At 48.7% G+C, this 13,167-nt stretch overlaps 1 protein-coding gene across 1 annotated transcript in view; it reads right to left on the minus strand.

The window, feature by feature from the left end:
- LOC106592342 (bone morphogenetic protein receptor type-2) overlaps positions 1–8,538 on the minus strand; it is a 121,475-nt gene extending 112,937 nt beyond the window's left edge. Inside the window, exon 1 of the mRNA XM_045707800.1 lies at positions 8,364–8,538. Within this exon, the coding sequence (XP_045563756.1) occupies positions 8,364–8,463 (100 nt within the window). The 5' untranslated portion in view covers positions 8,464–8,538. The remainder of the gene's footprint in view (positions 1–8,363) is intronic.
- Positions 8,539–13,167: the final 4,629 nt, after the last annotated feature.

Consider the following 13,167-nt stretch of genomic DNA (forward strand, 5'->3'; position numbering starts at 1 on the left):
CCAGTGAAGAACAAACAACATTGTAAATTAGGGATGCACGATACAGTGAGGGGGGGAAAAAAGTATTTGATCCCCTGCTGATTTTGTACGTTTGCCCACTGATAAAGAAATGATCAGTCTATAATTTTAATGGTAGGTTTATTCGAACAGTGAGAGACAGAATAACAACAAAAGAATCCTGAAAAACGCATGTCAAAAATGTTATAAAATGATTTGCATTTTAATGAGAGAAATAAGTATTTGACCCCTCTGCAAAACATGACTTAGTACTTTGTCAGCGGGCAAACGTACAAAATCAGCAGGGGATCAAATACTTTTTTCCCTCACTGTAGTATCTACTGTATATCGGTAAGCATATCGGAATCGGACGATATTAGCTAAAAATGCCAACAAAGGCATCGGCCCGATGTCTAGTTTAACGCCGATGTGCAAAACTGATGTCAAAGCTGACGTCCATACCTCTATAATGGAGGTAGATGAGGTCCATACCTCTATAACGGAGGTGGATGAGGTCCATACCTCTATAACGGAGGTAGATGAGGTCCATACCTCTATAACGGAGGTAGATGAGGTCCATACCTCTATAACGGAGGTAGATGAGGTCCATACCTCTATAACGGAGGTAGATGAGGTCCATACCTCTATAACGGAGGTGGATGAGGTCCATACCTCTATAACGGAGGTAGATGAGGTCCATACCTCTATAACGGAGGTAGATGAGGTCCATACCTCTATAACGGAGGTAGATGAGGTCCATACCTCTATAACGGAGGTAGATGAGGTCCATACCTCTATAACGGAGGTAGATGAGGTCCATACCTCTATAACGGAGGTAGATGAGGTCCATACCTCTATAATGGAGGTAGATGAGGTCCATACCTCTATAACGGAGGTAGATGGGGTCCATACCTCTATAACGGAGGTAGATGGGGTCCATTCCTCTAGTAGGTAGACGAGGTCCATACCTCTATAACGGAGGTAGATGAGGTGCATACCTCTATAACGGAGGTAGATGAGGTCCATACCTCTATAACGGAGGTAGATGAGGTGCATACCTCTATAACGGAGGTAGATGAGGTGCATACCTCTATAACGGAGGTAGGTGAGGTCCATACCTCTATAATGGAGGTAGATGAGGTCCATACCTCTATAACGGAGGTGGATGAGGTCCATACCTCTATAACGGAGGTAGATGGGGTCCATACCTCTATAACGGAGGTAGATGGGGTCCATTCCTCTAGTAGGTAGACGAGGTCCATACCTCTATAACGGAGGTAGATGAGGTGCATACCTCTATAACGGAGGTAGATGAGGTCCATACCTCTATAACGGAGGTAGGTGAGGTCCATACCTCTATAATGTAGGTAGATGAGGTCCATACCTCTATAACGGAGGTAGATGAGGTCCATACCTCTATAACGGAGGTAGATGAGGTCCACCACTATAACGTAGGTAGATGAGGTCCATACCTCTATAACGGAGGTAGATGAGGTCCATACCTCTATAACGTAGGTAGATGAGGTCCATACCTCTATAACGGAGGTAGATGAGGTCCATACCTCTATAACGGAGGTAGATGAGGTGCATACCTCTATAACGGAGGTAGATGAGGTCCATACCTCTATAACGGCGGTAGATGAGGTCCATACCTCTATAACGGAGGTAGATGAGGTCCATACCTCTATAACGGAGGTAGACGAGGTCCATACCTCTATAACGGAGGTAGATGAGGTCCGTACCTCTATAACGGAGGTAGATGAGGTCCATACCTCTATAACGGAGGTAGATGAGGTCCATACCTCTATAACGGAGGTAGATGAGGTCCATACCTCTATAACGGAGGTAGGTGAGGTCCGTACCTCTATAACGGAGCTCCATACCTCTATAACGGAGGTGGATGAGGTCCATACCTCTATAACGGAGGTAGATGAGGTGCATACCTCTATAACGGAGGTAGATGAGGTCCATACCTCTATAACGGAGGTAGGTGAGGTCCATACCTCTAGAACGGAGGTAGATGAGGTGCATACCTCTATAACGGAGGTAGATGAGGTCCATACCTCTATAACGGAGGTAGATGAGGTCCATACCTCTATAACGTAGGTAGATGAGGTCCATACCTCTATAACGGAGGTAGATGAGGTCCATACCTCTATAAGGGAGGTGGATGAGGTCCATACCTCTATAACGGAGGTAGATGGGGTCCATTCCTCTATAACGGAGGTAGATGAGGTCCATACGTCTATAACGGAGGTAGATGAGGTCCATACCTCTATAACGGAGGTAGATGAGGTCCATACCTCTATAACGGAGGTAGATGAGGTCCATACCTCTATAACGGAGGTAGATGGGGTCCATACCTCTATAACGGAGGTAGATGAGGTCCATACCTCTATAACGGACGTAGATGACGTCCATACCTCTATAACGTAGGTAGACGAGGTCCATACCTCTATAACGGAGGTAGATGAGGTGCATACCTCTATAACGGCGGTAGGTGAGGTCCATACCTCTATAACGGAGGTAGATGGGGTCCATACCTCTATAACGGAGGTAGATGAGGTCCATACCTCTATAACGGAGGTAGATGACGTCCATACCTCTATAACGTAGGTAGACGAGGTCCATACCTCTATAACGGAGGTAGATGAGGTGCATACCTCTATAACGGCGGTAGGTGAGGTCCATACCTCTATAACGGAGGTAGATGAGGTCCATACCTCTATAACGGAGGTAGATGACGTCCATACCTCTAGTAGGTAGGTGAGGTCCATACCTCTATAACGTAGGTAGGTGAGGTCCATACCTCTATAATGGAGGTAGATGAGGTCCATACCTCTATAACGGAGGTAGATGAGGTCCATACCTCTATAACGGAGGTAGATGGGGTACATACCTCTATAACGGAGGTAGATGAGGTCCATACCTCTATAACGGAGGTAGATGGGGTCCATACCTCTATAACGGAGGTAGATGAGGTCCATACCTCTATAACGGAGGTAGATGACGTTCATACCTCTATAACGTAGGTAGACGAGGTCCATACCTCTATAACGGAGGTAGATGAGGTGCATACCTCTATAACGGCGGTAGGTGAGGTCCATACCTCTATAACGGAGGTAGATGAGGTCCATACCTCTATAACGGAGGTAGATGACGTCCATACCTCTAGTAGGTAGGTGAGGTCCATACCTCTATAACGTAGGTAGGTGAGGTCCATACCTCTATAATGGAGGTAGATGAGGTCCATACCTCTATAACAGAGGTAGATGAGGTCCATAACTCTATAACGGAGGTAGATGAGGTCCATACCTCTATAACGGAGGTAGATGAGGTCCATACCTCTATAACGGAGGTAGATGAGGTCCATACCTCTATAACGGAGGTAGATGAGGTCCATACCTCTATATGGAGGTAGATGAGGTCCATACCTCTATAACGGAGGTAGATGGGGTCCATACCTCTATAACGGAGGTAGATGAGGTCCATACCTCTAGAACGGAGGTAGATGAGGTCCATACCTCTAGTAGGTAGACGAGGTCCATACCTCTATAACGGAGGTAGATGGTGTCCATACCTCTATAACGGAGGTAGATGAGGTCCATACCTCTATAACGGAGGTAGATGAGGTCCATACCTCTATAACGGAGGTAGATGAGGTCCATACCTCTATAACGGAGGTAGATGAGGTCCATACCTCTATAACGGAGGTAGATGAGGTCCATACCTCTATAACGGAGGTAGATGAGGTCCATACCTCTATAACGGAGGTAGATGAGGTCCATACCTCTATAACGGAGGTGGATGAGGTCCATACCTCTATAACGGAGGTAGGTGAGGTCCATACCTCTATAACGGAGGTAGATGAGGTCCATACCTCTATAACGGAGGTAGATGAGGTCCATACCTCTATAACGGAGGTAGATGAGGTCCATACCTCTATAACGGAGGTAGATGAGGTCCATACCTCTATAACGGAGGTAGATGAGGTCCATACCTCTATAACGGAGGTAGATGAGGTCCATACCTCTATAACGGAGGTAGATGAGGTCCATACCTCTATAACGGAGGTAGATGGGGTCCATACCTCTATAACGGAGGTAGATGAGGTCCGTACCTCTATAACGTAGGTAGATGAGGTCCATACCTCTATAACGTAGGTAGATGAGGTCCATACCTCTATAACGGAGGTAGATGAGGTCCATACCTCTATAATGGAGGTAGATGAGGTCCATACCTCTATAACGTAGGTAGGTGAGGTCCATACCTCTATAACGGAGGTAGATCACGTCCATACCTCTATAACGGAGGTAGATGAGGTCCATACCTCTATAACGGAGGTAGATGGGGTCCATACCTCTATAACGGAGGTAGATGAGGTCCATACCTCTATAACGTAGGTAGATGAGGTCCATACCTCTATAACGGAGGTAGATGGGGTCCATACCTCTATAACGGAGGTGGATGAGGTCCATACCTCTATAACGGAGGTAGGTGAGGTCCATACCTCTATAATGTAGGTAGATGAGGTCCATACCTCTATAACGTAGGTAGATGAGGTCCATACCTCTATAACGGAGGTAGATGGGGTCCATACCTCTATAACGGAGGTAGATGAGGTCCATACCTCTATAACGGAGGTAGATGAGGTCCATACCTCTATAACGGAGGTAGATGAGGTCCATACCTCTATAACGGAGGTAGATGAGGTCCATACCTCTATAGCGGAGGTAGATGAGGTCCATACCTCTATAACGGAGGTAGATGAGGTCCATACCTCTATAACGGAGGTAGATGAGGTCCATACCTCTATAACGGAGGTAGATGAGGTCCATACCTCTATAACGGAGGTAGATGAGGTCCATACCTCTATAACGGAGGTAGATGAGGTCCATACCTCTATAACGGAGGTAGATGAGGTCCATACCTCTATAACGGAGGTAGATGAGGTGCATACCTCTATAACGGAGGTAGATGAGGTCCATACCTCTATAACGGAGGTAGATGAGGTGCATACCTCTATAACGGAGGTAGATGAGGTCCATACCTCTATAACGGAGGTAGATGAGGTCCATACCTCTAGTAGGTAGACGAGGCCCATACCTCTATAACGGAGGTAGATGAGGTGCATACCTCTATAACGGAGGTAGATGAGGTGCATACCTCTATAACGGAGGTAGGTGAGGTCCATACCTCTATAACGTAGGTAGATGAGGTCCATACCTCTATAACGGAGGTAGATGAGGTCCATACCTCTATAACGGAGGTAGATGAGGTCCATACCTCTATAACGGAGGTGGATGAGGTCCATACCTCTATAACGTACCTATATAATGTAGGTAGATGAGGTCCATACCTCTATAACGGAGGTAGATGAAGTCCATACCTCTATAACGTACCTATATAATGTAGGTAGATGAGGTCCATACCTCTATAACGGAGGTAGATGAGGTGCATACCTCTATAATCGGAGGAGACGAGGTCCATACTCTCTACTTTTAACGGAGGTAGATAGGTCCATACCATTCTATAACGGAGGTAGACGAGGTCCATACCTCTATAACGGAGGTAGATGAGGTGCATACCTCTATAACGGAGGTAGACGAGGTCCATACCTCTATAACGGAGGTAGATGAGGTCCATACCTCTATAACGGAGGTAGATGAGGTCCATACCTCTATAACGGAGGTAGATGAGGTCCATACCTCTATAACGGAGGTAGATGAGGTCCATACCTCTATAACGGAGGTAGATGAGGTCCATACCTCTATAACGGAGGTAGATGAGGTCCATACCTCTATAACGGAGGTAGATGAGGTCCATACCTCTATAACGGAGGTAGATGAGGTCCATACCTCTATAACGGAGGTAGATGAGGTCCATACCTCTATAACGGAGGTAGATGAGGTCCATTATGAGGCCTATTATTTCCCGAGGAGGGGAGAGAGTGAACTCTTTCAAAACCTAAATACTCATTAGAAAAGTGCATCACCCTCAGACGTAAACAGAACAAAAGCAGAAAACAAACTAAGCTCCCACTTCCAGCAGTCATTTGAAAAAGTAAGAACATTTCAGCCAAGTAGTCGCTATTTTTCAGATGTTGCCCTACCGGAGTTACAGAGTATTGTTGAAACGCACATCCATGAGCTACTTGCTATGGGAGTCACTGCTATTAGGTTCACCACTGACATTTTGGACCAGCGATGTCAGCCCCATGAGAATGCAGAGTCTGACAGCACAGCGGGTCGACGAGGAAACTGAGGAAAGCCGTATTGGATGCATTTCAATGGCATTTGACAACATGTTTGAAACATGAACACACTCCTAGCTCCATTCGACCAACTGACTGGAGAAATAAGCTCATCAACTGTGTCTGTAGCAGACGTGACATCCCTCTGTCATGGCATTGAAACGCCTGCTCAGCAAAACTGCCCACACAGACCGTGGGGTTAAACCTTGCAAAAGTACTCTACAAGAGGCTGTGAACAAGGCGATTCGGTGGCATTCTCTCTGAGCCTTTTTACTGTATCTCCACCATGCTCGTTGCTATGCACAAGGACCGGTACTTCGATGCAGACACAGGGTTTATGTGCAATGTTAGACACAGCTGGAAACGAACACAGTGACAGTGCGAAGAGAGGAAGAGAGGCCACGGAGATGAAACTTTACTGCTTGACGTATATGATGACATTCTGGTTGATAAAGAAACGACTGAACAAATGAACAATGAAACAGCACAGCAAGTATGTGAAAGAAATAGGTTTTGATTATGTTTTTACTGGTAATGGGGACGTACGTAAATGCCAACAAAATTACTTTTTGGTCAGTGTGTGTTTCAGCTATTTAACTGTACACGCTTAAACGGCCCGCACATTTTTTTAAATATCGGTTATCGGTATCAGAGTTTTTTGGCAAGGAAAATATTGGAAATCGGTATCGGCCAAAAATGTCATATCGGTCTATCCCTATTGTAAATACAACCCATATTTATATAAATTTTTTCTTTCTTTCATACTTCAACTATTTGAACATTGTCACAACACTGTACATCGCCAATAATCTAACATTTAAAATCTCTATGTTATTTTAAACGTTTTGTGAGTGGCCTCCCGAGTGGCGCAGCGGTCTAAGGCACTGCATCGCAGAGCTAGAGACGTCACTACAGACCCGGGTTTGATCCCAGGCTGTGTCACAACCGGCCGTGATCGGGAGTCACATAAGGTGGGGCACAATTGGCCCAGTCTCGTCCGGGTTAGGGGAGGGTTCGGCCCGGTGTCGTCCGGGTTAGGGGAGGGTTCGGCCCAGTGTCGTCCGGGTTAGGGGAGGGTTCGGCCCGGTGTCGTCCGGGTTAGGGGAGGGTTCGGCCCGGTGTCGTCCGGGTTAGGGAGGGTTCGGCCCGGTGTCGTCCGGGTTAGGGGAGGGTTTGGCCCGGTGTCGTCCGGGTTAGGGGAGGGTTCGGCCCGGTGTCGTCCGGGTTAGGGGAGGGTTCGGCCCGGTGTCGTCCGGGTTAGGGGAGGGTTCGGCCCGGTGTCGTCCGGGTTAGGAGAGGGTTCGGCCCTGTGTCGTCCGGGTTAGGAGAGGGTTTGGCCCGGTGTAGTCCGGGTTAGGGGAGGGTTTGGCCCGGTGTCGTCCGGGTTAGGGGAGGGTTCGGCCCAGTGTCGTCCGGGTTAGGGGAGGGTTCGGCCCAGTGTCGTCCGGGTTAGGGGAGGGTTTGGTTGGGAGGGCAGGGCAGGGCTTTACTTGGCTCATCGCGCTCAAGCGACTCCTTGTGGCGGGCCGGGCTCCTCAGGCTGGTGGAACGGTGTTTCCTCCGACACATTGGCTCTTCCGGGTTAAGCTGGCGGGTGTTGGCGGTTCGGGTTGTTTTCGGAGGACGCAACTTCGCCTCTCCCGAGCCCGTTGGGGAGTTGCAGCGATGAGACAAGATCGAAATTGGGGAGAAAGGTAAAAGACACCAAAAAGATGTGTGTGAGAGAATGAACGAGAGAGATGAAGTGAGACAGGGAGAAAGAGAAACAGAGAGAGATACAGAGAGAGATACAGAGAGAGAGAGAGAAACAGAAAGAGACAAAGAGAGACAGAGAGTGAGAAACGGAGAGAGAGAGACGAGAGAGAAAGAGAGAGAGAGAGAAACAGAGAGAGAAACAGAGAGAGAAACAGAGAGAGATACAGAGAGAGAGAGAAACAGAGAGAGACGAGAGAGTGAGAAACGGAGAGAGACGAGAGAGAAAGAGAAAGTGAGATCAGGACAGAGAGAGAAGAGGGAGAAACTGTTTTACATGAACACCAGGTATATGTCCCCATCTTTACTGTGTGTGTGTGTGTGTGTGTGTGTGTGTGTGTGTGTGTGTGTGTGGACGTACCCTGTTTGACCAGGTGTATCTCTCCATCTCTAGTCTTCTCCCACAGGCCATAACATCGAGAACCCTTACTGCAGCGTATGGTACTATTCTCTCTGGTCATAGGCCAGTCTCCTCCTCTTCCTCCTCCTCCTCCTCCTCTTCCTCCTCTTCCTCCTCCTCCTCCTCCTCTTCCTCCTTCTCCTCTTCCTCCTCCTCCTCCTCCTCCTCCTCCTCCGCCCACACGCTGCTCCTCATACTGCTGCTGCTGGTCGTTGAACGCACACTCACGCTCCTCACTCTGGGCAGCTAGGGAGGGAGGGAGGGAGGGAGGGAGGGAAGGAGGGAGGGAGGGGAAAGAGCGGGAGGGAGGGAGGGAGGGATATAGAAAAGTTAGCGAAAAACATTTGCGCTTTCATTTTCTGAGACAGAAAAATGAATGGATAATTCAGAGCTGGAATATCTCTTGTTATCTCAGCATTGGTCTCAGTGATTATACAGCTCCTATCGCAGCAGCAGGGGGCATGGGGGGGGCATATGGGGGGCTTGGGGGGTATGGGGGGGCATGGGGGGGCTTGGGGGGTATGGGGGGGCATGGAGGGGCATATGGGGGCATGGGGGCATGGAGGGTATGGGGGGGCATGGAGGGGCATATGGGGGGTGTGGGGGGGCTGGGGGGCATGGGGGGCATGGGGGATGGGGTGTGGGGGGATGGGGGATGGGGTGTGGGAGGGATGGGGGGGCATGTGGGGGGCTGGGGGATGGGGGTGTGGGGGGGATGGGGGAATGGGGGGGCATATGGGGGGGCATATGGGGGGTGGGGGGGTGGGGGGTATGGGGGGGCAGCAGGAGGGCATGAGGGGGGTATGGGGGGGCATGGGGGGTATGGGGGGGTATGGGGGGGCATGAGGGGGGTATGGGGGGGCTTGGGGGGGCTTGGGGGGGCTTGGGGTTACATCAGGGGTCTTCAACCTTTTCTTGCCCAGGGACCCCAATCATACATCAGCAAAAACAATGTCTTATCATGAATGTGGTAAGGTGAAAGATCAAGGATAAGTAATAAACATTTTACAGGAGTCCAGTCCCATGATCTTCTTGTGTTTTAAATATACTGAACAAAAATGGAACAAGTTTTCAGATGTTACTGAGTTACAGTTCATACCTCATGAAAACCAGTCAGTATCTGGTGTGACCACCATTTACCTCATGAAAACCAGTCAGTATCTGATGTGACCACCATTTACCTCATGAAAACCAGTCAGTATCTGGTGTGACCACCATTTACCTCATGAAAACCAGTCAGTATCTGGTGTGACTCCCATTTACCTAATAACAATAGTGAGGCTATATACAGGGGTACCGGTATAGAGTCAATGTGGAGGCTATATACAGGGGGTACCGGTATAGAGTCAATGTGGAGGCTATATACAGGGAGGTACCGGTACAGAGTCAATGTGGAGGCTATATACAGGGTGTTACAGTACAGAGTCAATGTGGAGGCTATATACAGGGGGTACTGGTACAGAGTCAATGTGGAGGCTATATACAGGGGGTACTGGTACAGAGTCAATGTGGAGGATATATACAGGGGGTACCGGTACAGAGTCAATGTGGAGGCTATATACAGGGGGTACCGGTACAGAGTCAATGTGGAGGCTATATACAGGGGATATCAGTACAGAGTCAATGTGGAGGCTATATACAGGGTGTTACGGTACAGAGTCAATGTGGAGGCTATATACAGGGGGGTACCGGTACAGAGTCAATGTGGAGGCTATATACAGGGTGTTACGGTACAGAGTCAATGTGGAGGATATATACAGGGGGTACCGGTACAGAGTCAATGTGGAGGCTATATACAGGGGGTACCGGTACAGAGTCAATGTGGAGGCTATATACAGGGAGTACCGGTACAGAGTCAATGTGGAGGCTATATACAGGGGGTACCGGTACAGAGTCAATATGGAGACTATATACAGGGGGTACCGGTACAGAGTCAATGTGGAGGCTATATACAGGGGGTACCGGTATAGAGTCAATGTGGAGGCTATATACAGGGGGTACTGGTACAGAGTCAATGTGGAGGATATATACAGGGGGTACCGGTACAGAGTCAATGTGGAGGCTATATACAGGGGGTACCGGTACAGAGTCAATGTGGAGGCTATATACAGGGTATTACGGTACAGAGTCAATGTGGAGGCTATATACAGGGGTACCGGTACAGAGTCAATGTGGAGGCTATATACAGGGGGTACCGGTACAGAGTCAATGTGGAGGCTATATACAGGGTGTTACAGTACAGAGTCAATGTGGAGGCTATATACAGGGGTACCGGTACAGAGTCAATGTGGAGGCTATATACAGGGGGTACCGGTACAGAGTCAATGTGGAGGCAATATACAGGGGGTACCGGTACAGAGTCAATGTGGAGGCTATATACAGGGGGTACCGGTACAGAGTCAATGTGGAGGCTATATACAGGGAGTACCGGTACAGAGTCAATGTGGAGGCTATATACAGGGGGTACCGGTACAGAGTCAATATGGAGACTATATACAGGGGGTACCGGTACAGAGTCAATGTGGAGGCTATATACAGGGGGTACCGGTATAGAGTCAATGTGGAGGCTATATACAGGGGGTACTGGTACAGAGTCAATGTGGAGGATATATACAGGGGGTACCGGTACAGAGTCAATGTGGAGGCTATATACAGGGGGTACCGGTACAGAGTCAATGTGGAGGCTATATACAGGGTATTACGGTACAGAGTCAATGTGGAGGCTATATACAGGGGGGTACCGGTACAGAGTCAATGTGGAGGCTATATACAGGGGGTACCGGTATAGAGTCAATGTGGAGGCTATATACAGGGGGTACCGGTACAGAGTCAATGTGGAGGCTATATACAGGGGGTACCGGTACAGAGTCAATGTGGAGGCTATATACAGGGGGTACCGGTACAGAGTCAATGTGGAGGCTATATACAGGGTATTACGGTACAGAGTCAATGTGGAGGCTATATACAGGGGGTACCGGTACAGAGTCAATGTGGAGGCTATATACAGGGGGGTACCGGTACAGAGTCAATGTGGAGGCTATATACAGGGGGTACCGGTATAGAGTCAATGTGGAGGCTATATACAGGGTATTATGGTACAGAGTCAATGTGGAGGCTATATACAGGGGGTACCAGTACAGAGTCAATGTGGAGGCTATATACAGGGGGTACCAGTACAGAGTCAATGTGGAGGCTATATACAGGGTATTACGGTACAGAGTCAATGTGGAGGCTATATACAGGGTATTACGGTACAGAGTCAATGTGCAGAGGCACCAGTTAGTTGAGGTAATTAATGTGTACATGTAGGTCGATTTATTAAAGTGACAGTGCATAGATAATAGACAGCGTAGAAGAGCAGGGGGGGGGGCAATGCAAATAGTCTGGGTAGCCATTAGATGTTCAGGAGTCTTATGGCTTTTGGGGGGGGGGTAGAAGCTGTTTAGAAGCCTCTTGGACCTAGACTTGGCGGACCGGTACCTCTTACCGTGAGGTAGCAGAGAGAACAGTCTATGACTAGGCTGGCTGGAGCATTTGGCAACTTTTAGGGATGGAAATTTCCATCTCCATCTATAACATTTTCCGACAAGATAGAACTGCTAAAAGAGGCAGAATTGCAATCTACTGTAGAGATAGCCTGCAGAGTTCTGTCCTACTATCCAGGTCTGTACCAAAACAATTCGAGCTTCTACTTTAAAAAATTCACCTTTCCAGAAATAAGTCTCTCACTGTTGCCGCTTGTTGTAGACCCCCCTCAGCTCCTAGCTGTGCCCTGGACACCATATGTGAATTGATTGACCCCCCCATCTATCTTCAGAGTTTGTACTGTCAGGTGACCTAAACTGGGGTAGACGCCCACAATCTCACACAAATGTTCAAGGAACCCACCAGGTACAACCCTAAATCTGTAACCAGATATCATCCTGACCAACTTTTTATTTTATTTTATTTTATTCCACCTTTATTTAACCAGGTAGGCCAGTTGAGAACAAGTTCTCATTTACAACTGCGACCTGGCCAAGATAAAGCAAAGCAGTGCGACACAAACAACAACACAGAGTTACACATGGAATAAACAAGCGTACAGTCAATAACACAATAGAAAATAATTCTCTGATCCACCTCTATGCAGACGACACCATTCTGTATACTTCTGGCCCTTCTTTGGACACTGTGTTAACAAACCTCCAGATGAGCTTCAATGCCATACAACTCTCCTTCCGTGGCCTCCAACTGCTCTTAAATGCAAGTAAAACTAAATGCATGCTCTTCAACCGATCGCTGCCCGCACCTGCCCGCCCGTCCAGCATCACTACTCTGGACGGTTCTGACTTAGAATATGTGGACAACTACAAATACCTGGGTGTCTGGTTAGACTGTAAACTCTCCTTCCAGACTCACATTAAGCATCTCCTTCCAGACTTCCAGACCCTGGGGAGAGGCGAGGGGCCTGGGAGAGGCGAAGGGCTGAGGCTGGGGACAGGAGAGTGGGTGGGGAGAGGGCTGGTGAGAGGGCTGGTGACAGGAGAGTGGGTGGGGAGAGGTGAGAGGTGAGAGGGCTGGGGACAGGAGAGTGGGTGGGGAGAGTGAATAGAGGGCTGGGGACAGGAGAGTGGGTGGGGAGAGGGCTGGTGAGATGGCTGGTGACAGGAGAGTGGGTGGGGAGAGGGCTGGTGAGAGGGCTGGGGACAGGAGAGTGGGTGGGGAGAGGGCTGGTGAGAGGGCTGGGGACAAGAGAGTGGGTGGGGAGAGGTGAGAGGTGAGA

The sequence above is a fragment of the Salmo salar genome, chromosome ssa25, assembly GCF_905237065.1.
Source record: "Salmo salar chromosome ssa25, Ssal_v3.1, whole genome shotgun sequence".
NCBI classification, from domain to species: Eukaryota; Metazoa; Chordata; class Actinopteri; order Salmoniformes; family Salmonidae; genus Salmo; species Salmo salar.